General features: G+C 43.5%; 1 protein-coding gene across 1 annotated transcript; it reads left to right on the top strand.

The window, feature by feature from the left end:
- Window positions 1–585: 585 nt before the first annotated feature.
- Window positions 586–25610, top strand: abcc12 (ATP-binding cassette, sub-family C (CFTR/MRP), member 12; the record flags this gene model as incomplete). The annotated part of the gene is made up of 30 exons (XM_080458092.1): window positions 586–654; window positions 801–952; window positions 1035–1181; window positions 1493–1556; window positions 2783–3019; window positions 3107–3280; window positions 7966–8113; window positions 8512–8660; window positions 8767–8874; window positions 9211–9423; window positions 9501–9572; window positions 9670–9794; window positions 11544–11616; window positions 12088–12291; window positions 14452–14583; window positions 14727–14814; window positions 17149–17199; window positions 17324–17422; window positions 17684–17787; window positions 18311–18490; window positions 18588–18814; window positions 18926–19063; window positions 19628–19817; window positions 19899–19988; window positions 20091–20280; window positions 22263–22422; window positions 22506–22584; window positions 22829–22942; window positions 24036–24200; window positions 25121–25610. The coding sequence occupies 30 exons, from the start codon at window positions 586–588 to the stop codon at window positions 25247–25249; spliced, it is 4071 nt and encodes a 1356-aa protein (XP_080314218.1). The 3' UTR covers window positions 25250–25610.
- Between the last annotated feature and the right edge of the window lie 273 nt (window positions 25611–25883).

Raw genomic sequence — 25883 nt, forward strand, 5'->3', positions numbered from 1 at the left:
CTTTGTCAGGCCATAGTTTACAGTCGGTCTTACGTTTGTCATTCTCATATAATCTTAAAGTATTTCCAAACCACGGACATCGCTCGTCCTCTCTTGTCTCCCTGCTGCCGACGCTGCTGTCACATAATACTCAGGTGATATAGGAGAGCTTTTATGAGTACCAGTACTCTGTGCAGTATCAGACCAATACTGGTGTCAGTATCTGTGCTTCCCTAGCATGATTAATAATCCCTGCTGGATTATGCAGGCATGTAATGTTGTATTTATCAGTTCATTCAGAAAAGAATCTTCAAAACTGATCATTTGAAAATCTCTTATACTTATGAAGCAAATGTAACAAATTCAACATGATAGCTTGTCACACAGTCACATGACAGTCATCTGACAGTCATCTGACAGTCATGTGACTGCGGTTAATCTGTGATAGCGTTTTTATGTGTCACTTAGATGTGAAAGCTAAATAAAGTGTGATCACAGCGTGAATCTGTGAATCAGTGTGTATGAGTCCACTCACACTCTCCTGTTACCCGGTGTCATGAGGAGTCTGCTCTCACTATCTGCTGCTCTCACTCCGTAGAGGACAAGATGAAGGACAAGATGAAGGACAAGAAGAAGGACAAGGATTTGGAGCGCAGCCCCAATGGAGTCTACATTGTGAGTCCAGGACAAACAGCAGCTTCCTCCATCTGCTGGACGTGTTTTTGTTTGTCATTGTATGAGCTGTATCCTGTGCTTTGGTCACACGTCTGTTTGATCGACTTCGGTTTCCAGCGAAGGTCTTTCTCTTTGTGTTTCTTTAGATTAAAGATGAAAGCACGGAGGGGAGGGCTGAGTTTGAGGCGTCCGCCGCCGCAGGACGCACCGAGGCGAAGAGCAGTGGGAGACCTTCTGGAATCAGGAAGTACCGGCAGGCCATGCAGCTCTTCAAACCTTTCCGCTGCTCCTCCACACAGTCAGTGTCCTCACTCGGCGAACGTCTGCGGTCACTTCCTGCTGGCTGACAAATGAATGATTAAAAACTCTGTGATTTGAAGGTCTCACCCTCTAGACAGAGCAGGCTTCCTGTCCTTCATTACCTTTGCCTGGATGACTCCCATGATGTGGGCCATGTTCAGGAACAAGCTGGACCTGTCGTCCCTCAGTCTGTCTCCGTTCGATGCTTCAGACACGAGTGGAGAAAGGTCTGGAACTGTCCTGTCATCTCACACACTCTCATTGTGTTTGTTCCTGTCAGAGGACAGATGATGACGCGCGCGTGCGTGTGCGCGTGTGTGTGTGTGTGTGTGTGTGTGTGTGTGTGTGTGTGTGTGTGTGTGTGTGTGTGTGTGTGTGTGTGTGTGTGTGTGTGTGTGTGTGTGTGTGTGTGTGTGTGTGTGTGTGTGTGTGTGTGTGTGTGTGTGTGTTGCAGGCTGCAGAGACTGTGGGATGAAGAAGTATCACAGAAGGGTCTGCAGAAAGCTTCTCTGGGCCGAGTCATCTTCCGCTTCCAAAGAAGCAGACTCTTTGTGTCTGTCCTGGTTGGTCTCTTCGCTATGATCGCCATGTTCCTCGGCCCGGTGGGTCTTCATAGGAGGAAAACTCGTCCCTCTTCCCTTCCCCTCCCTTTCTGCCGTTAGGGTCCGAGCCCAGAGCCGGACGAGACCCTATTGGAATGCAAGAGATGATGATGATGAGCATGGGGATGATGATAATGATGATGATTATTATTAGACCTTTTGGTACTGCAGGACTACTACATTCTGATATCTGCCACTGTCATCACAGTGCTGGTCTGAACACATCCATGTGCTAATGTCCATTCACAGTCAAACTCAAACTTTGTGATATCATTCTTGAGACTGCTCTGGATATGAAGCACATGAGGACACATAAGAATGTCATGACAGCCAGACTCGAACCCCGACAGGAAATCGGCCATTTTGGCATTAACAGTGAAGTTATGCTGTTGAACTCCTCCTGCAGGTTCAATCCAAGAGGCCTAAACTTTGGCCTTCATATACGACAGGGTATCAAAACTCTTCCACAAATTTCAACGGACGTGGCCATGGTAGCCCCCCCCCCCCCCCCCCCCAAACAATCTGATGGTTATGAAACAGGAAGTGAAGTGTAACTTTTTATTTCTTTTTTGTTTTGTTAAGTAGAAACAAAATTGTGTTTTCAACACTGAAACGACCGTAACGCCAGTGGAAGTGTGTAGAAATGGAGGAATAGTTAGGATTGAGAAATGACAAAGTCACAGTGAGGAACAGACATTACATCTCAATTCTCAGCAGGACCAACAAAGCTTGAACATTTATGTTGAAGAATGATTGAAGAAGCTAACAGCTAATTGGCAAAATGATTTACTTCCCGGGTACTTAAACCTTTTTAAACATCAGCTCGTCTTAACCAGTGAAAACACTGCATAATGACCTGTAAATACAGGAAACTTCCACTCTTCACATTTAGAGGACTAGAAATACAAACCCAATCACAGTAAAGTTTTTTTTTTAATAAACCTGAGAAAAATAACTTTGAATTTCTTTTGAAGAAGGACAAAATGTAGTAGTGGGTGTACTACTGCATTAAAAATATCATTAAACATTGTTCCAAATTATTAAAAGCAAAGTACAAAGCGAAAAAGAGAAATTAATTAAATATGGGACAATAAATAACGGCCGATGTCACAGGTGGAGAAAAGCTTTTCATGCTGAACTGTATGTTTCTTTCATTGTCTCTGAGTAAATCAACATTCGAAAGCGGGTCAATGGTCACGCGGTCCTGCCTCTCTGTTTGTTCTCAGTCGGTTGTGGTCTATAAGATCCTGCAGTACATCGACCTCGCGGAGCCGTCGTCGCTGTCTTATGGCGTGGGCTTGGCTCTGGCTCTGTACGCCTCCGAGTTCAGCAAAGCCTCGCTGATCTCCCTGATGTGGGCGGTGAACCTGCGCACGGCGGTGCGGCTGAAAGGGGCTTTCAGTGCGCTGGGCTACCAGAAGGTCATCACTCTGCGAGGCCACAGCGGCATCTCAGTGGGAGAGGTATTGAACCGACTCACGTCCACATCTGTTTGTCGTGAACCTAAAGCCGACTGCTGCAACTCATCCTCTCACTCCTCCTCCATCCAGATGATCAACGTTCTCACCAACGATGGACACAAGTTGTTCGAGGCAGTGCTGTTTGTTAGCTTCATAATCGCCACCCCGGCTCTCTTCGTGGTGTGTGTCTTCTACTCCTGCTACGTCCTGGGCTTCACCGCACTGATGGGAGTCGGCGTCTACCTCTTGTTTCTGCCCATTCAGGTGCTCATCTGCCCCTCGAACACATCGCCACACACTCCAGCTTCCACTCACCTATAATCTCTAAACCAGGGGTGTCAAACGTACGGCCCACGGGCCGGAATCGGCCCGCCAGTGGGTTCAGTCCGGTCCACGGGATAAATATGCATTATTAAAGAAGAATAAACTTCATTTTCTTTCAAATATGCAGTTCCTATATTGTCCGCTAGGGGCGATGTTTGAATCAGTTCTATCGCTTTACCTGCTTTTTCTGTTGACTCTGGCGCCCTCTTCAGTGAAATGTCTTTGTCAAAAAAGAGAAAAGTGGACACAGAGTGTCGGATTTTTCAAGAAAAATGGACGTCTTCCTATATGTTCACGGAGGTGAATGGGAAACCAGTGTGCCTGGTGTGCATGCAGCAAGTTTCGGTGCTTAAGGAATACAATATTCGGCGCCACTATGAATCTCAGCATGGTGAAAAATACAACAGCTTGCACGGAGAAGTGAGAAAACAGAAGGTAAATGAAATGCTGGTGGGTCTGAGGAAACAGCAATCTGTTTTCACCCGGAGCCGAGAGGTCAGTGATGCTGCGGTGAAAGCCAGCTACGTAATTGCTAGCCATATAGCATTAGCGTCAAAGCCGTACTGTGACGGGGAGTTCGTCAAAAACTGTATGCTGAAGGCTGCCGAAATTGTGTGTCCTGAGAAGCGACAAGCTTTTGCCAATATTAGCTTGACGAGAAATACCGTGGCAGACCGGATTTCGGAACTATCGGCAGATTTGGACCGCCAACTGAAACACAAAGGGGAGTCATTTCTGGCATTTTCTATTGCAATTGATGAGAGTACTGATATTACGGAACGTCGCTCAACTGGCCATATTCATTCGTGGAGTTGACGAGACTTTGACTGTCACAGAAGAGTTTGTGGAGTTGGTGCCTATGACCGACACCACAGCAGCTGAGGACATTTTGCGCTCCGTTGTTGGAGCGCTGGACAGAGTCGGGGCGGACTGGTCCCGCGCCGTAAGCCTGGCTACTGATGGTGCGCCGTCAATGATCGGGAAAAAGGCAGGTGTTGTGACAAAGTTCAGAGAGAAAGTACAAGCCGCAAATGGAGGAGGTGATATTTGGACATTTCATTGCATTTTGCATCAGGAGGCATTATGTTGCAAGTCGCTAAAAATGGATCACGTCATGGAGGTGGTTGTCCGAACTGTTAATTTCATCCGAGCCAGAGGTCTCAATCATCGTCAGTTTGACAGCTTTCTCAGTGACTGTAACATTCCCCATGGTCTGCCATACCACACTGAAGTAAGATGGTTAAGCAGAGGTGCTGTGCTGAAGCGCTTCTTTGATCTACGTGGGGAAATCGGACAATTCATGGAGAAAAAAGGAAAACCTGTTAAGGAATTACAGTGCCCACTGTGGCTGCAGGACCTTGCATTCATGGTTGATATTACAGAGCACTTGAATAATCTGAACAAAATGTTGCAAGGACACAAAAAAAATTGTAACACAGTATTATGACAGCATACGTGCATTCAAGTTAAAGCTCACGTTATGGGAGACGCAGATGGCAAGCGGTGACCCTGCTCATGTCCCCTGTCTCAGAGATGTGTGCGCAGCAAGCGTTAATCCTGACGTGACACAGTACAAAGACAAGAGTTCAGGGTTGCTGAGGGAGTTTGAGAAGCGATTTCAGGTCTTTAGCGAACTTGAGACAGAATTTGCAGTTTTTCGCTCACCATTCACAGTCAGAGCTTCTGATGTGCCCGTTGACATGCAACTTGAAATCATTGATTTGCAGTGTGATGTAGAATTGAAGGACAAATTTGCTTCTGTGGGCTTGGACACATTTTACAAGTATCTCCTACCAGGCTATCCTAAATTGACAGCACTGGCTGCAAAAATGTTGTCCATGTTTGGGACTACCTACCTTTGTGAGCAGGTCTTCTCAGTAATGAACATTAATAAAACAAAGCTTCGCTCAAAGCTCACGCATAAGCACTTAAATGAGATTCTGAAACTGGCTGCTTCTCAGGACATGATGCCTGATATTGATGCACTTGTGCAGGCTAAAAGATGCCAAGTTTCAGGGGCAAATACTGAGCAAGACTAAATCCTATGGAATGCTGCTTTCAACATTGCACTATAAAAATAAACAGCTTTGAATATTTGCTGTTGTAATTGCTGTGAAAGTCAGTGCTAGTCAGTAACAGATTTACAACAGAAGAGTTTTGTTGAGTAAAATATTATTTCCTATGCATGCCATATATGTTATGTATGTGAGTTCTTTTTTACATGTATACATTTTATGCATTAACAAGGAAGGGGACAAATTTACTTACTCAAATGTCTGTTTAAAACAGCTGCCACTTAAGATTTCAAGTGTGTAGAGTCAGTTCATGTGTTCAGAATTGCTTCCCAGATGTGGAAAATGGATTTTAAATCATTTCTACATTTGTATGTGTTTGATGTATTTTAACATGCAGGACAGTGGGTTTAAGTTCCACAAAACTGTAAATAAATGTTTTGCAACATTGTACAATCACTGATCAGTTTTTATGCATAATGCACTTGAATAAATGTTAAAGTGAGTAAAAGTGTTGTTGAAATTGCACATACTTTTCTTAAAAAACTCTTAGGTTGTTCATAATATATTTAGTAAAAGGGACAATTCATTTCATATAAAGATTTTTATAATTTACTTCTTCTTCTTTGCACTAATACAAAGAAAAAAAGTGGACTTATTGTCAGTTCTATGTCATTTTGGAATGAGTTTACTGGTCTGGCCCCCTTGAGATCCGATTAAGTTGTATGCGGCCCCAAGACCAAAATGAGTTTGACACCCCTGCTCTAAACCATCAGAAAACCTCAATGGAAATACATTTCTACTATAGCAGGGGTGGCCAACCCGCAGCTCTTTGCCGGTCAGGTAGCATTTCTTTGATCCACGACTGAATTCACCATCTTTGGAGCAGCATGAACAACATTGTTCAGCCAGCTGTGACATGAGTGCAGGGACCGTCTGCAAATTACTAATCGCTGCAAAAGTGAAGCGAAATACTACAAAAATACCTAATAACGTGCCTGGTATTCACTGCAGTGTCACCAGAATCAGTGCAGCCTTCATTTGATCACACTACAACTCTTGGTTTGATAGTGATTTGTGGTTTGTAGTATCTGTTTTCACTGTTGTAGGTTTTACAGTTTGCAGATGGTCCCTGCACATTTGTGTGAGCTGAGGGAGTGAAAATATCCTTGTTAATGCTGCAAGTCCATGCAAGGCCGACTGTTGTCTAACTTTTGTAATTCCACATGGAAATGTATCCTACATTATGCATGTGGTTTCACTTTATGTCATTTCATGTCTGTGTGAGAGAGGGAGTTTGTTTGAGAGCCCAATTTGTAAGATGTGGCTTTTTGTAGTACCACCGTAATATTTGTGGCTCTTGAATTCTGAATTCTGACTGGTTGGCGACCCCTGTACTAGAGTATAGTGAGGTCGAAAGCATACTTTCATCTTTTAGCAAATGGAAGTACAAACACTTAGATTCAGTGTGGTGGAGCTGGTTAATGGTCCTTCTGGTTAATGGTCATTCTGGTTAATGCTCCTACTGGTTAATGCTCCTACTGGTTAATGGTCCTTCTGGTTAATGGTCCTACTGGTTAATACTCCTTCAGTGTGGTGGAGCTGGTTAATGGTCCTACTGGTTAATGGTCCTACTGGTTAATACTCCTTCAGTGTGGTGGAGCTGGTTAATGGTCCTACTGGTTAATGGTCCTACTGGTTAATGCTCCTACTGGTTAATGGTCCTACTGGTTAATACTCCTTCAGTGTGGTGGAGCTGGTTAATGGTCCTACTGGTTAATGGTCCTTCTGGTTAATGCCTCTACTGGTTAATGGTCCTACTGGTTAATGATCCTTCTGGTTAATGGCCCTACTGGTTAATACTCCTTCAGTGTGGTGGAGGGAATGAGAGGCGTTGTCCTTGATGGATTCCAGCTTTGTCAGGATCCTCCTCTCACCACCTCCTGGAGGGTCTGTAGAAAGTGTCCAGGACAGAACCTGCCCTCCTAACCAGTCTGTCCAGGACAGAACCTGTCCTCCTAACCAGTCTGTTCAGTCTGATCCTGTCCCTGACTGTAGCAGAGAAGCACCAGGAGCACTGCTTAGAAGATGGTGGATGCTACCACAGTGTCATAAAATGTCTATGACAGAGTCTTGCAGACTCCCAAGGACCTCAGCCTCCTTGTACCTCCAATTGTGCCTTCAACTGGCCCGCTGGTACTGTTGACTATCCGGAAGGTTCAGTATGAAGCTGGACATCGTCTGTAAAACAAAATGATTATTTCTGGTTGATACACAGCTGGCTGTGTCCAAACAGAGAGGTGAAAAGCCTAAAAGTGAGAGTTTTCCTACATATCAATATGTTCGAGTTCATTCCCTGACTCTTTCAGGACAATTCTTTCAATATTTGCACCCTGTAGGCCATTATCACACTAATGTGAATCACCTTTAAAAGACATTACCACGACACAACCTGTAAAGGTCATCAGGAGAGACTCATCCTCAGGACGAGGTCAGCTCATTGACCAACAACCTTTCCACAAGCAGCTCGTGGATCAACTGTTAACATGCAACCAAATAGTCAAAGTAAATCATTGTTCACCTATAACAAGGTGTCTTTTCTCTTCCTTCCAGTTTCTCTTGGCCAGACTCATCAACAAATTCAGGATGAAAGTCATGATGCAGACCGACTGCCGAGTTCGGACGATGAATGAGATTCTAAACAGCATCAAGCTGATCAAGATGTACGCCTGGGAAGACTCTTTTGAGACCAAGATCGCAGGTAAGCCATCCAGCAGGTAATCCATCCAGCAGGCTACGTCGCTCCACTCTGTGAAGTCAGTAACTTTAACAAACACAGCGCCATACTGGGAGTGAAGTTCAGCGTCAAACACACTGATCCCACAGTGGAGTGCCAGTGTTTCACACAGCGATGCATTATGGGTGGTAATATTGTAAACCTCCATGACACAGTGTCCATTTTATTGAACAGGTGAATGAAATCAGGGTGTTTTTGACGCTTCAGGGTCGTCTGTGGTTTGGATCCAGAATGTTTCTCATGATGAAGATTTTTACAGGGACAATAGTGTGTTCGGGTTTATGCAACATTACGTTTTATCTGCTTGTAAGTTTTGGAATAAATTCACTGATAGTAAAAACTAAAAGCTTCTTGTTTTACAGACTTAAGGAAAGAAGAGAAGAAAGTGCTGTTGAACGCTGGTTATGTCCAGAGTTTGAACGTTAATTTTACCAGCATCATTCCCACCGTGGCCACCGTGGCCACCTTCCTGCTCCACACTCTGCTGCGCCAGGAGCTCAATGCGTCTGATGTAAGTAGCCTTCATCAGAGGTGTACTACTGCTTGTATGTAGCTGTATCAATCAACCGCGGGAGTGTCGCGGTCCAATATCTGACCTCATGCTTTGCTCCGGACAGGCTTTCACCACGATTGCCATCTTTAACTCCATGAGGTTCTGCCTCGCTCTGCTGCCGCTGGCTGTGAAGTCCATGGCCGAGGCCTCGGTGTCGCTCATACGACTGAAGGTAAAACCTTTCTGCAGGAGTTCAGCGGCTGAGATTCATTGAAGAAACACGTATGGTGTTGAGTTCTTGGCACTTTGAGATTTGTCTCTTTCTCGTCTTTCACCCAGTTCTGTCATAAACGCCCAGATTTTTCCATCGCCCTCTACTTTTGGCTACATCTGCACACACTGTTTGTTTGAGAGTGATCAAGTCCTCTGTGCCACAGTAGATTAGACTCTCCTCTTACTGCTGATGCAGAGGAAACAATGGTTGAAATCTTCACAGGTTACCACTTCATCTCAGGGCAATAAAATAACTACAGCCAGCTAAATGAGTATTTTTCTCTGGCTTGCTCAGAAAATACTGCTACTTCAAAACCCGGAGCCCTACCTGACCCAAAGGAAAGACAGCAGCGCAGCTCTGGTGATGAACAACGCCACACTGTCCTGGACCGGAAAGGACCAGAAACATCCGTCCAGCAAGGAGAAAGATCAAGAAACAGAGACATCGCAGAATGTGTCCGAGGATAATTCATCCACCTTGAGAAACATCTCCTTCACCCTGCCCAAGGTGTGTTTCTTTCATTCAGGTCCACTTAGCTGCATTGTTTCCTTCTACTGTTGCACTAACAGTCTTATTTCATGAAGGGCAACCTGCTGGGTGTGTGTGGGAACGTGGGCAGTGGTAAGACCTCACTGATCTCCAGCATTTTAGAGCAGGTTGGTTCTCTTCTTTATCATCTGCATTGCAACTAAGCTTCCATCTGCAGGTTCATGGCCTTCAGGTTTCTACTCTCTGTTCATTTCTCGACTGCAGCTGCACCTTATCCGGGGCTCCGTCACTGTTGATGGGACCTTTGCCTACGTTTCTCAACAAGCCTGGATTTTCCATGGAACTGTTCGAGAAAACATCCTGATGAGTCAACCATTTGACCAGAGAAGGTAGTTCTTCAGTGATCACGAGAAACTGTTCCTGGTGGTTCTGTTCATTCATGTTCTTAATGGTGGCCTAGAGCAGAGGTACTCAAACCCGGGCCAATGTCCTTCACGCTTCAGCACGCCTCAATCTAATGTTGATGTCATCATCAAGCTTGTAAAAAAGCCCAGTAAAGAGCCCTTTATTGCATTCAGGTTTGCTGCAACTGGGAGAAACCTAAAATATGCAGGACGTTGGCCCTCTAGGCCCGGAGTGGAGTCCCCCTGGCCCAGAGGTTAAAGAAGCAGACTTGGGGTCTGGTGCCCCTGAGCACCGCCCCTCTTCTCACCCGCTCCCCGGGCAGCGTAATGACAGCTCACCATTCCAAGTCTCTGAGGCCCCGTTTACATGACAACATTTCATGTGACAAAACCGAATTCATTAAAAGAAAGTGTTACGTTTACACTGCAGCAGCGGACACACTGACAACAATGTAGTTAGTGTGCAGGGCCACGGGAGGGCGCTGTTGCTTGTTTTTGGAATGAAACCACACAGATGTGTACAAAGAACAATACGCTATCAACATGAACAAAATCGAGAATAACCAACATCCGTATGGACTGATGACGAATCAGATGCTGTCGGGGAGAGTCTCAACTATAAAACTCCTGATATGGAGGATAAAACTAGAATATGGACCGCGAGTCATACCCCTACAGGGCCCGCCATGTTTTACTGTCGCATGAAAAGAAGGAACTATTTACCACGGGGAAAGAGATGCACATGTGCAGTAATAACAGCGCTCCGTTGCCTCCAGTCTCTACAGGGGGTAAGCAGGACGTTCCACATTGGGAACCGGTATTAAAAACTTCACAGATACAGTGGATCCGACCACTGGTGTCGTGTAAACTGACCGCCCAAAAGTGAAGAAAGTTCTAGATATATGAATAATATATTAAATGTCAATTAGAAATAACAATATGTAAAAGTACACTGTACAGCATTTATTTTCTCTCAAAAATACTGAAATTTCATCCGTGGACGAGTTGTCTGGCTGCATGTTCTGACATCCAGTTAAAACTTGTGTGTTCAATACCAGGCCGACACAGCCGCTCAGTATCGTCACGTGACCTCGGGAACCATCTTTCCGTTGCTACAGCAACGCAGCTCTGCGTCTGTGAACACGTTCTACCATCTTTGGCTCTGCGAGACACCCCCCTGCTTAATAATTTATTAACTTTAAATAATTCATCAATTACTTCAGAATTTGTTAATGAATAAATGACAGTTTGCTTTAATTAATAATTTAAAACTTTCATAAATTTCTTCCAGGGATTTATTACTTTCAGTAATCTATTACTTATAGTAATTTACTGCAAATGATCAAATGTAAATCCCAACAAATAAAGAAAGACACATGGACAAAAACATTATCTTCCCTCCAACCTTTGTTGGAATAGGTAGTAAAGAGTTTTTTGAGTGTGTGTTTGAGAGGGTCAAACGGTTTCCAGGATTGTGGAGACGTGCCCCACCCCAGCACCTCCACCTTTGTGTGAAGTAAATGTTTGTTTGAGTGGCCTGAGCATAAGGTGATAGGAAATAAAGGATCGTTTCTTGCGCTAAACAAAGGGAAGCGTTTGGATTTGTCATGATAGAATTTTGCTCTTATTTCACTGGTCCGCTTCACTCGAGATGAAATGTTGTGGCCCCTCACCTAACAAGAGTTGTTGTTTTACTATGAATAGACCTTGTCCTTGTGTGCTCTTCCTCCACAGGTATGACAGAGTTATCAATGTCTGCAGCCTCACAGCAGACCTGAGCATCTTGCCACACGGGGACCAAACAGAGGTACACCTTCTGTATAAATTCACTGCTCCTCCACTGCACTCAGATTCCTGTATGCAGGGTCACATCAAGACAAACACACGTAGAGAGAAAACACTAACACACGAGTGACAGAATGATCTTTAAATTTTCTTGAACATGTGTGATATTTAGGAGCTGGCCTGCACTACAAATGTCAATGTGACTTTCTTACAATGTCAACGTTTTTTTTAAGTCAAAAAAATATGTAGAAATAACTTGATAAGTATTAGTTTGAAGTGTTCTTTAGATGTAATGGTTTGATCTGTGAGAGACAGAGCCACTCTAGAAACACTCTTGGTTGAGACTTTCCAGTGAGGTTTCGGTGGTTAACACAGTCATGAGATTCAGGCAGTGTGTTCACTTAAAGAAGAGGATTCTGGAACAAGCCCAGCCCTTACTGGACTGTGATTGATAAACTGTATTGGATGTAAAGAGTGTGTTTGGTGTGTGCAGATTGGAGAGCGGGGGCTCAATCTGTCCGGGGGCCAGAAGCAGAGGATCAGCCTGGCCAGAGCGGTGTACTCTAATAGGGACATCTTTCTCCTCGACGATCCACTGTCCGCTGTCGATGCTCACGTAGGGAAACACATCTTTGAAGAATGTATCAAGAAAGAGCTCCAAGGAAAATCCATCATACTGGTTACACACCAGCTCCAGGTAGGAACCCATACTTTTGTTGCCTTTGCTAACTAAAGTTGGGGTTATATTTTTGTCTGCGGGTATTTATTTATTGCTTTATATGTGTGTACCGTGCTTTCCGGACTTTAATTCGCTCCTGAGGATAGGTCGCATTGGTCAAAACATTCATAATGAAGAGGGGAGAAAAACACATATGTTGCACCGGACTGTAACTTGCATTTATTTTGAAATGTATTTCACAATTCCATGTGGTAATCAGCGACACAATAGCACACAGAGGTTGAATGGGTGACCTTCACCATTAATGAGGTGTTTATTATCACACAGAACAACTGGTTGAATAGGTGTCCGGTGTGTTGAAATAACACATTCTCCATTAATGGGCTACTCATTAGCACACGGAACAACAGGTTGAATACGTGCAGTACACGGTACAGAACAAACCTGGGAGGCTGAATAATCTGAATTAACATCATCAGACAGCAGGTTGCTGGTAAGAAACTTCACCAAGCTCATCCCACATTACTAAATCCATTAAAATCTTCATCCTCTGTGTCGCTTATTTAATTAAATAATTCTGCCAACTCCAGAGGGAGATGAAGTGCCGTCTCCTCTGCTGCGAGGCTGTCGTCAGACTCAGTTGTAGCTATTCTGGCCTTTTTGAACCCGGACAAGATGGTTTGAGTTTTCACAGAAGCCCATGCTTTATCCATTCATCCAATAACTTGCTGGAAAGTTGCATGACGCATCCTCCCATTTGCTGGGAAGCTTTTGCTCTCCATCCACCGTCCACTCCTCCTACAGGTGATGCCATGCCGTCTTGAAGCTCCGGATCACTGAGATGTCAGGTGGCTAGAGTAATTTGGTTCGTCCTCCAGGGATGATAGTTGCAAGCTTTTATTTTCTTTTTTACCTGTGTGCTCATTTACTGTCCATCACAAACAGGGCTTTACACCTTTACACGTTTTAAAGAAGCAAGCGTCCATCTCCTTGGCAACCGCCATTGCGCGGAGACGCACCTGCACCATTGGCAAACCTCTAATGGCAGCATGGCGTTCAATCTCTCATCTGTGGAGTCGTTCCTCCAGCTCTGCCCATCTTGCTTTCAGGCTGCGATTAGCTTTCTTGTTTTTCATAATTTCATAATTGTAGTGAGAAAACCCTCTGCTGTTCACCAGTGCCTCACAAGTTTCTCACTCACAGGAAATTCTTTTCCTGCTGCTCCATTACCATGTTCGGCTGCATAGTTACCTACTTGTAGTTTGTAATCTGCAGAACAGGATTTTCTTTTTGGAGCTTCAGCTGGTTGTAAGTTAATGTTTTAGCTTTCAATTTTTTCAGCTTTATAGTGGTGCGGAGTATATATCGCTCCAGACTACAAGACAAGCTATGAAAAAAAGTGTTACTTATAGTCTGGAATATATGCTGTATGTATAGATGGATGCATCCATCCATCCAATCCAAATCCCCAAAAAACTGCGAAAAATGTATCTCAGGAGAGGAACCTCATGGAGGAGATCAAAGGAGATCAGCGTCTGTTGCCATGGAGATGCACTGGGAGGGCTGCCGTTAGCTGTCTGCTAGCACACTGCTAACTCTGCTCCCCATCCCCATTCTCCTCCGCCAATCACATGCCAACGTGCTCCTACATTCAAGTAACACAAAAGAATGGGAACCAACAGATGATCATCATTTAACCGTTGCATTGCAAAGTGTGTGTGGCAGAGGTGAGGCAGTGCACCTCATTCACTTCGGGTGCTTAATCACGTCTCTGCCCATAAAGGAGGAGCCGCCCAGAGACACAGGGTGACAGGCGAAGGAACCACGCACAGCGCTGTGGAGTCTGTGTGTGGTGAAGTGTTTCAGTTTAATTCATAAAAGAATGGTATTTTGGGAATCCCCCTCCGTGGGTAAACCCCAGGGTGGCGAACATGACAGTGTCGTTGGTGAAGGTATGCGCTCTACCGGGTGCCGTTCTGGTTTCAGTGTGTAAGCCTTCGATCAGACATGAAGACATGTTGTCTGACTGCTGCCACTGCAGTTCATGATGTTCTCTCACATGAGCAGTGTTGTAACAAGTTCTCAGCTATAAAATGGGCAGCTTGAGCTGCAATTAAGAGCTCTGACTCAAGTGCTGAGCCGGTTTAATTGACATGCTGCTTCTTGTTGGTTGTCTAGTATTTGGAGTTCTGTGATGACATCTTGGTTCTGGAGGATGGGGCGATCCTGGAGGCTGGAAACCATGAGAACCTGATGAACATCAACGGGCGTTACACTCAGCTCATCAGAAACTACCAGATGGAGTCTGACGTGAGAATGTGCTGAAATCTGTGGAACAACACATAGTGTCCTTCTTTATCATTTCTCGCCATTATTACTCTGTTTAAATCATTTAGCATGAAAGTGTTATGCCTTTTGAGACTGAGCTGCTAAAGAGTATCTCCTTATGTCAGAGTGAGGATGAAGAGAAGCTTCCACCAGAAGACATCCAGACCAACAAGAAGTTGAGACATCGTGCAGACAGTGGAAGGCTGAACCCTGGTAAGAAATGTCTGATATTTCATAACCCTACAGGTTGGTAGTATCTCACACAACGATATAACTGTGTCGTGATAATCGAGGGTTCTACCGAACCTGTGCTTGGTCCCATTCTGCTGAATTACTTCACTTGTAGGGTCTTCTTTCACTGCGGCATATGTATATTTACAACATCTTTTTCTTAACAATAATTACTTTATACTAGGGGCACACTGATACCAATATTGGGTATCAGGTCAGATACTGCACAGAGTGTACTTGTACTCAGCTAAAAATCCATGATACAACAAGTATTACATGACGTCATCCGTCTGCAACATTGCATCGAAGAGACAATGAGCAATTTCCACTGCTTGTAGATTCTTTGATATTAATGAGAACGACGAGAGTAAGACGGACTGTAAATGATGTTCTGACAAAATATCAAAAGGAGGAGAAAGATAGTTGGTGCAACACCAGCAACTTCATCACCAGCAACTTCATCACCAGAGACATTTGGACGAGTAGAGTTAGAACGATGTCGCTCAGTAGTTTAACTGCTCAGTGGATCAGGAGGATTTTTTTCCGAGCTGTGTTACATGCTACATGCTACATGCTACATGCTAAAGAGATTCGGGGCTCACACACTGGTGATGCTACATGCTAAACATGATTAAAGTCTTACTGATACTCATTAAAAGCAACCTCGGTCTACAGTCTACACATAGCGCAGTGCGTAGATAGACGCTACGCACTGCGCCATGTGTACTGTAGCTATGTGTACTGTAGTTATGTGTACTGAAGCTATATGTACTGTAGTTATGTGTACTGTAGCTATATGTACTGTAGCTATGTGTACTGTAGTTATGTGTACTGAAGCTATATGTACTGTAGCTATGTGTACTGTAGCTATATGTACTGTAGCTATGTGTACTGTAGCTATGTGTACTGTAGCTATGCGTACTGTAGCTATGTGTACTATAGCTATGTGTACTGTAGCTATGAGTACTGTAGATTATACGGCTGTCAGAGGTCTGCGTAGTGTCAAAACATGACAGGGCACTTGCGTACATAATACTTTCAACTTACTTTCAGTCAAAAATATATATTTGTTCAGTGAACATATTTAATGGGAATCAGGAAGTTTGGGAATCAAATCTGTGAAGTATATTTGACAGGCATGTTCTGTATAAGTTGTGGACTTCAACATGTCCATTTGTCTCTTTGGTTTGCATGTGATTATTGTATGTTAGGCCCTGGGTCTTATAAAAACGGCATGTTTCCATACTGACTCCTGACTGAGAGACGGCTATCTTTAGCCCAATGAGTATTTCCAGTATGACAAGGCACGATGTCTGTACTGTCTTGTTTGGACAAAAGGAACAATGACTGCCTCTGTACAGTTCAGCTCTCTCTCCCTCTGGAGCAGCAGGTAGCATCCAATCAATATTATCTAAGAGCTTGTCAGAACAGCAATACAGTAACACAAACTCTTTTCGGTTTGACAAACACATGATGGTAACTTTGTCTGAGGAGACATGAGGTATGCCCTGTCGGGGGAGACGCCTCGGTGAACCATAACAGCTCATGTAACAATCACTGTCCCGGCGAGAAGTGGTGTGAAGTTCCCATAATCAGAGGTAGTGATGTGAACCCATTAAAGAGCCTGTTTGGTTAAATCATGTGCAGCTCACCTTCACCCTGCAGAGGAGGAGCCACACTCGGGGCACCACCATCACTTGAAGCCGTCACTTCCCTGGAGGAGGTTAGCAATGGGAAAAGAACTCCACCATGTAATTCTGTTATCGTGGTGAATCGATTGATCCCTCGTCAGCAAGACAGAGGCCGGCCCAAGTGAGGAGGTCCAGAGTCACCCACAGAACAGCATAAACCTTGTTACCAAATAGGGACAGAACCAGGGAGCGCCGGCAATGGAAGGTGGAACAAGTTCTAGACATGGAAAGACCTTTATATCCCATGAGTGCAAAGCAGAGCGTTGCTGCCACTCGGTAGAGCCCTTCAAGGCCAAAACAAAGGAATCGTCTATGTTGAGCTATAACAGGAACATGGAAACAAGCATTTTTCAGCTTAATCAAAGTAACATTAATAACCACAATGTAGGTTATTACCTTGCAGATTTGGTTTGATGTGTCAGCCCTGCATTTTGTCGCAGCCTACAGCTGATCATGCCCCTGCCATCACCTGTCGACTTTTCGTCAATCTTGATTGCAGAAACCTCCTTCATCAAACCCTATCAACATCATTTCCTCCAAACAGCCAGCCACAATAGTTTATGCCCCATGAAAAGGACCGACACAAACTGTGAGACTAAATGATTTGTCCTTCTCTTTGTTTCAGCATTTGACATGATGGATGAAGAAGATGATGGAATAACAGCTCCCAAAAACTGTAAGTATTTCTTACCAGTCTTCAGGAAAGCTACTCAATATGTTCTGTTTTCTTATGCAATGAAGTTTTTGTACATTAAAGTCACTTTAATTGAGCTGTGGCTCTGTTTTTGTGTAAACTACAGCTACAGACCAGCCTATGGACCAGCTGGTCAAAGAGGAGGCGTCTACAGAACATTCAGTTCCATTAAAAGTCTACACCAGCTACATCCAGGCTGCCGGAGGTCTGTTGCATTTAATTCATTTCACAATAACTAAATTGTTACTGGAGCAGTACTCATCACCATGATTACAATTGCAACAACACATCATCAGCAGGGTAAAACTAACCTGTCTCTCGACAGTCTAAACCCAGCTCACGTTCCCTATCAGTGGGTGAACAATCCAGCGCCTTGTGAATTCTGCTTCACAATGAAAGGAAGAGCCACGAGTACTGCTACACGCCTCATGTAAGGAGTTCATAATGTACAAATGTTTTCCTTCAGGCTACTTCATAACATTCCTTGTCTTCCTGAACATCGTGCTGATGATTGGATCCACAATATTCAGCAACTGGTGGCTCAGCTTGTGGCTGAATGAGGGCAATGGGGTGAGAGTCACACATCCATATGGATATGCAGTGCACATCATTATGTTGTAAAACTGTGTACATGTAGAGTCTGGTCTGGTCACTATTGAGGAACTGTAGAGTCACTGGGAACTGTAGGGGGGCTGTAGAGTCAGAACAGAAGAGCTGTAGATCCAGATCACAGAACCTTGGAAAGACTAAAACACATCAAAAAAGTATTTTGCAGTGCAGCATTTTTGTTAGTGATCATTAGTCTGGTAAAAACATGAAGCAGAGTCTTATGATAATGATGGATAAAGGCTTCAGGCTGAATTACAAGAAAAAGTCTCTGATCAGATCTGCCACTTCACTGGAAGTACATGGGTTCGTTGGGCTCCTCTCATTAATAACGGGCTCTTGACTTTACTTTGCAAGATGAATTTGCTGAAGTGCATTTGTGTAATTTCTGATGTTACTTTTCAGTTATTTTGTTGTTGTTGGGTTTATTTGTTCTCTGTCGTCTCCACTAACATACCTTACATATTCACTCATCCTTTTTTGTTAGACACTCAGTAACTCGACAGACAAGGGAAGCGTCTCAGACAACCCGGACCTGCACTTCTACCAGATAGTGTACGGAGCAGTGGTGTTAGTCACAGTGGCTCTTAGTGTCATCAAATGCTTCTTCTACACATGTGTCACCTTGAGAGCATCCTGCAAACTCCATGACATCGTGTTCAACAAGGTACGATCAAAAGTCTGAACACCTTCAGTTAGAGCCGATTTCAAAAAAAAAGACTTGCAATAGCACCACATGATGTTTTTCTTTCTTACCCTCTCAGATTATGGCCTGTCCCATGAGCTTCTTCGACACAACACCTACAGGCCGCATTCTGAACCGTTTCTCCAAAGACCAGGAAGAGGTGGACACTGTGCTTCCTATCAACATGGATCCTTTCCTGCAGTTCAGCCTGCTGATCACCTTCATCATCATCACCATCGCCGCTGTCTTCCCACTCATGCTTGTAGCTGTCCTCGTTTTGGCCATTTTATTTGGCCTCATTCTCTTGTGAGCTTACCACTGAAGTTGAGACTCAAGCTGTTGATCTTATGAGAAAAGTGTAATTTGAACAATTTAGACTTTAGATTTAAGTACGCTGAATAGTCTTCTTCTCTCCAGTGTCTTCCAGAGGAGTATACGTATGATGAAAAAGATGGAGAACGTCAGTCGATCTCCTTGCATCTCTCTGACCATCTCCACCGTGCAGGGCCTCAGCACCATCCATGCCTACGACATCAGAGAGAGCCACATAAAACAGTAATGTATCAGATTTAGAGCTTAAAACGCAGCCTTTGTGGCCCTTGATTCATCTACAGTACACAAAGTTTTGTTGAGATACTCACCCCCAGGACTGTAAGGACTAATATAAATAATATATTAGAATAATATGAATAATTGTAAAAGCCATTATATGATATGTTTTAGCCTTGAACTGGCAAAAGCATGAATGTGTTATGTTTTTGTACAAATTTTCTTCAAAAGGCCTTTTTTTCTTCACACGGTAGAAGACGTTACATTCTGTTTCACTTTAATGTAATTAATAAAATTTGCACAGGTATGGCTGGTCAGATTAAAAAGCCTAATAAGCCCACGGGCCCATGTCTTACTGAGACAATCCCCTGTTCTTTTTTTGAGACTTGCTGTATGTTTGCCGCCCCTGATGCAGAGTCGTCTCGGGGCTGTCAGGTGCTTTCCTGGTTGATATGTTTAGTGGCACTTTGACCCTGCAGTGTCACACAGTCGAGTACATTATTCATGATCTCACTCTGCTCTGCATGCTGATTCTCTCTGAACTCTGAGTGGTTCTTTATCCATCTGCAGGTTCAAATTCCTGAATGATATCAACTCCAATCATTTCTTACTCTTTCAATGTGGCACTCGCTGGCTTTCCTTCTGGCTGGACTTCCTGGCTGCCACTATGACCGGGTGTGTGGCTCTGGCTGTGGTCCTCACGGATAATGCAATCATTAATCCAGCTTTGAAAGGCCTGGCATTATCGTACACCATACAGGTACATTTGGAGTGCAACAAAATGAATGTTTGATTTATTTTTCTGTGGCATGTGTTTATGCAATCAGTGTCTGCTCTTCAGTTGACAGGCGTACTCCAGTTTGTGGTGAGACTGGCCACAGAAGTGGAGGCTCGATTCAACTCGGTGGAGCGACTGCAGGAGTACTACAATGTGAGACGTCTCTCTTCGCCACGCTGTCTGCTGTGGTCTCGTTAGAGAAAAGTCTAAAAGCGTTCACTGTTAGTTCTCAGAGTTTATGTTTGGTGTGTGCAGGACTGTGAATCTGAGGCTCCACGGTACATCGAGGAGTCACACCCTCCGGAAGAGTGGCCTCAAAGTGGAGCCATCACCTTCAAGGGCTACAAGATGAGGTACAGGGAGAATACCCCCATTGTTCTCAACGGGCTGAATTTCCACATCCGAGCTGGAGAGAAGCTGGGCATTGTGGGAAGGACGGGCTCTGGTAAGATCCTGAATACACTCACACGTCATTCTGATGTAAAGTGGAATTTATCATTAATTTAGAAATGTAAATCTATTTTTGAGCTAATGATTTCAGAAAGCAATACTAACAATCAGAATGAAAACTTATCTGTCTGTTCTCTCCTCAGAACGTCTTTGTAACCTTAAAATATAATTCCATTTCCTCACAGCTCTCTCAGCTATAGACCCTTTTCATGTGATGTTAGAAAGCAGGTCACTGCCACTAGTTTAGTGACGTTCTGTAAATATCAGCCTTCTTACAAGCAAATGCATTTTTAGAGAGAACTGTTCATGCTACAGACAAAAATTGGCCCATTATGTAGAAGACGTGCAGCTATGTTTTGATGTATAATATGATAAGATTCAATAAGAAGTGTGGCCGTGGTGATTACAGAGAGACTTTTTTTGACGCCCTCTGTCCCCCCTCTAGTTAATCTCCTTTCCATTCTCGCTCACACAATACACACCCATTATAAACTGTTAAAACAGCTGAAAATGTTAGAAAACTTAAAGTCTCAGAGTTTAAAATGGGAAGAAGATAGGAAAAAGCTGTTTCACCACAGATTCTGAAATATTTCAAAGGTCTCTAAATGAAGTCTCCAGCTTACAGTATGCCGAAATGGTTCAAATTTGAAGGAGTTGAAAGAGAAGTTTCCCATCTACTTCCATGTTGAAAAATAAGAATGACAGCAGTGGTGTCGTGTCTGAGTAGGAGGAAATAAATATCAGTATGAAGAAAATGGAAATCGCATTACACTCTGAAGAAACACTCCTCAATGTCGAATTATTTCTTTAATGACAGAGATGAAGGAGCCCTACAATGATACAAACAATTGCAGTATAAGCAAATAGTAATAACTCTTAAATGTGAACATACAACATAACATGAATCATCACATGTTACAGCATTACTCATATTATGCAGTTGTTGTATTCATTTAGTGATAAAACATTAAACATTCGACTTACATGAATTAGGCTGAACAGCACAATCAAACCACCTTGACATGAACATGTGCATGTCAACAAATATGGCCGGTTCCTAACTGAGCCGGTCATAGCAATATCCTACATTGCCCCCTAGTGGCCAGTGATAAATCCTCCACGCTCGGAATTTTCAGTGCCTTTTTTGTTTGATAGGTGGGCAGCCTGAATATTATTGACAGGATATTAGGTGTATTTAGGTGTAATCCCAACCCAAGTACACACTCCACTACACCGCTGGCACATTATCGTATAACACATTATCGTAATCAGTTTCTAGCTCACGATGCTGCTTGTTCGCCTGCACATTAGCATGCCCATCATGGCGTCTAGTGCAGCTACAGAACGATAATGATTGCCAACAGTTCCTTTACAAATCAGGTTTAGTTCTGTTGAGCGCATAGCGTCCCCACATTTTCTCTCTGTATGTCGCGAGAGCCAGCTTCATGAGAAAAGGGAAGCTGAGTGACGTCACTGTGAAAATTATGTATTTGTAACAAAGTGCTAATTAATAAAGCGAAATTAATGTTGAAGAAAAACAGACAAATAGATCTACAAATCCACAGTAGATATCTGAGGGAACGGCAGAAGAGCAAAAGACTTGTTGAGGCAGATGTATGTCAGTCCACAGTGAGGCAGAGAGCCAGGAGAGGACACAGCTCTAACTGAATAGCCATGTTTCCACGTCAGGTTTCATCAGTCTAATGAAATACTTTCTGACTCAGAGATCAGATTTATGTGAAGACTGAAAGAAGTGATCAGATATCTTCCCATTCAGTCACTGGATCAATCCCATAATGCTTTGTGACTTCCAGCTTTATCAGGAACAATTGAAGATGATTTGAGTTTCTTTTTTATCCTCCAGTCCAGCTTTTATAGACTCTCTCAAATCAGGATCTGGCGTCCAGCCTTTTCTCCCTCATCAGTTTCACCTCCATTGTTTGTGTTTATGTAAACAGCAGTTCTCTGTTTTTGTAGGCAAGTCCTCTTTAGGTGTGGCGTTGTTCAGACTGGTGGAGCCAGCTGAAGGGGCCATAGAGATAGATGGCGTGGACATTAATGCCGTTGGTCTCCATGACCTCCGGAGTAAAGTGTCCATCATCCCTCAGGACCCGGTGTTGTTTATTGGTACAGTCAGGTAATTAAGGACCCCACAGAGCTCCTCCTTTAACCACAAGCACCCACTGACTGATCACTGAGGAACCGGCTGTGTGTCCGCAGGTACAACCTGGACCCTTTTGGTAACTACACTGATGAAGAGATCTGGTCCTCACTGGAGAAGACATACATGAAGGCCTTGGTAAGTACAGAATTAGAGAGCGAATAATCAGGATATGAGCACTAAAGACTAAGTTAGGTTGAAATAATCTGGATGAAGCCATTGTCTGCTACACGTAAACAACAAACAGGAGAAGTACTCACAAGGCTGCAACTGCTACTTTTAATGTCTTTTTTTCCTCCAGTTTAATTAATTTAGATGTTTAGATGATGTGTATAATTTAACAATAGTAAAACTTCTTATGTGATGTTTTTTTTTTCTATAGATTGGCAAACTAGAGGGGAGGCTATATGCACCAGTGATGGAGAACGGAGAGAACTTCTCTGTAGGCGAGAGGCAGCTGATTTGCATGGCGAGAGCGTTGCTGCGTAACTCCAAGGTCTGTATACATGTACCAGTCGGTGACGACAGCGTGTCCCTCACTCTCTGAGGACATGGTAGCTCACAAGGTTGTGGTATGTTTCTTTGGTTGTGAAGATGCTGGTACAAAGCTGATTTTGGTCTTTCTTTGTTTTAAGCTTCAGTTATCTGAGGAAAGGTTTCTTCATATCTTCCTTGTACTCTCTCAGTATATAGTGCAATAGGTTTCCAACTGAACAGAACACACTGGGAGCCGTAAAACCCTCTTCACATAAAAATTAAGATAACAATGCAGATATCGATTTTAACCTCTATGCTACGTAAAAAATCCTAAGGAATGGCAGATCAAAAATTAAAGCTGCAAGCAGCGTTGTTGGATCGTCTTGCATGTAGAGGCCTCCCCACTTTCTTTTACCAGCAGGTGGCGCTATGCCTGATCGATGTAACTGTCTTCAGGCTGTGATCAGATGTGGACTCTATGCAAAGTGTAACGTTTCTGCCCAAACAGACTATGTACACCCCACTTCCTGTTTTCAGCAGGTGGCGCCATGACTTATGGTCATATTGTTGCATGGCTGCGATGAGGGCCGGACTCTGATGCAACTTATCAAGTTTGAGGTCAATCTGATCACATTTCAGTCTATTTACGTTGCACTTCCTGTTCCATAGCGAAAGTTGTCAAAGCCACCTCCTCAAATGGCGTTATGATTAAGAGTCATAATGCGGTTGTGATGATGGCCGGACTATGATGCAATGTGTCATATATGAGGCCGATCTGATCGGGGTCAGCTGATTTACACTGCACTTCCTGTTTCATGGTGAAACAAACTTCGTGGCGGGGTCACGGCCGCGCCCTCAAACTTTTGCAAGAGATTTTGGGCTGACAAATAATAATAATAATAATAATAATAATAATAATAATAATAATAATAATAATAATAATAATAGATTCAGAATCCTTTGGAGTCTTCTTTCAAACAATCCAGCATGTCTGAACCAGGGGAGGCTGATTCCTTCATCAGTTGACTCAGACTCAGCGGGAGCTTCAAATCTGGAATTATATTCCATCTTTCCCATGTTGACATGTCTCTTTACATCCTGTTGTGTGGCAGATCATTATTCTGGACGAGGCCACAGCCTCCATTGATGCAGAGACAGACTCTCTGATCCAAAACACCATCCAAGAGGCTTTTCGGGACTGCACCACGTTGACCATTGCACATCGCATCAACACTGTGATGTACAGCGATCGCATTCTGGTCATGGACAAAGGAGAGGTAACACACAGCCAACCAAGATCATATCATGCTGTGATTCCTCTGGTGATGTGTTTCCATCTTCAGTGCTTCTCTTAGCTGTTAGCTCGTGTTCATAAACATAATGGTACATTGTGAGTAGAGAAATATAATGCTAATCGGGTTTCCTGTGTCTCTATTACTTGGCTTATAAATGTAGATGTGAAACCCGCTCAGACGTGTATAAATGTACTTGGCTTATAAATGTAGATGTGAAGTAAGATGTGCAGGTTGTGCAGGTTGTTACTTTTTGACAATAAAAGAAACCCGCTCAGACGTTATGAACATGGCGGTCAGAGTGAGTCGGAGTCCGGCTGTGGTAAAGGTCTGCTGCGATGCTGACACAGGGTCAGAGTGCCGTCATTCCAGAGATCAGTCCTGCCGGGAGCCGTGATGCTCGGGCGTCTCCTGACCATGTCAGCAAAGCAAAGTTACAGCCCAGACTACAAAGTAAAAGTTTCACACACAATGCAAACATTTGGTCCAACATTACTTTTCCATCAGACATTTTGAAAGTGGTGGAGACATCTTACCCTGCTTATCTTTGGCCTGAAATATATGGAATGAAGTTATTGTTTTATCAAATATCATCTTGGCATTGAGAAAAGTTGAAGTAGAGCCTGGATCATTTTAAAGGTTTGCTGCAGTGGAAGAGGAACAGAGCTCTACGCATCTAGATGGTTTCTAATCAAGCTGGGAACTTCCACCCACTACATTTCCAAGCCTGTTACAATATTTTTTGATTTGCTGATATTGTGGCCGTGGCCATGTTCATTTGTGCTCATTGAGGATGAAATGAATCCCCGACACTCTTTAGCTGTTTCTTCTTGTGTTTGTCATGAGAACATCTCCCGTCCTGTTTCCTGCCTTTGCAGCCGGACTCACGGTGTTTTGTCCTCTAGGTAGGAGAGCTGGACCCTCCCGAAGTGCTGAAACAGAGACCGGACTCTCTGTTCTCCTCACTGCTGACGGCTGCCAACACTGTGAGGAAGACCTGTGATCCTCCAACAACCACCACCAACTCACAGTGACAAGATGGTCTGTCAATTAAACCGTCCAAAGCATCTCGACCTTGTCTCATTTAGGCTTTGTGTTATTTATTGTCTACTGTACTGTGGAAACAAACAGGCTTTGACAGTGTTTAAATAGAATTTATTTATTGTCTTTATTTGTGCAGACTATTACATGTGACGATGTTCTGGTTTCTGAATGTTTTCAAATAAAAGTGTATTTCCCATGAGTCTATAAATGTATGCATGTAGTTCATACAGTATCAACTACAATACTGGCAGTAGCAACTGGTGATACATTTCTTAGGTGGGGCTCTTCATTATTATTCAATTTCAGCCAATGTTAACTTCATTTCAATAAAGTACGTTTATAAACCACATTACAACAATCTTGCCTTTTTTTAGATTAAGAGAGTGATGGAACATTAGAGTTCTTTGAAACAGCTAGTGAGCAGAGACTTATTAAGACTTTTATTAACATACTTGGAAACAAATACAAGCAGAAGCTTCATTAGTCCCTTTTAGAAAATGAATGTGTTTACTGGAGTTTAGGAGAAACAAAAGGTATATCAGGTATATTTTCAAACAACACATCAATCCATCATTCAAGGCATTTTAGAATGCTTTGAAAGAAACCTTAAAAAAAGTTCAATAT

The sequence above is a fragment of the Lipophrys pholis genome (assembly GCF_963383615.2).
Source record: "Lipophrys pholis genome assembly, chromosome: 2".
Taxonomy (NCBI): domain Eukaryota; kingdom Metazoa; phylum Chordata; class Actinopteri; order Blenniiformes; family Blenniidae; genus Lipophrys; species Lipophrys pholis.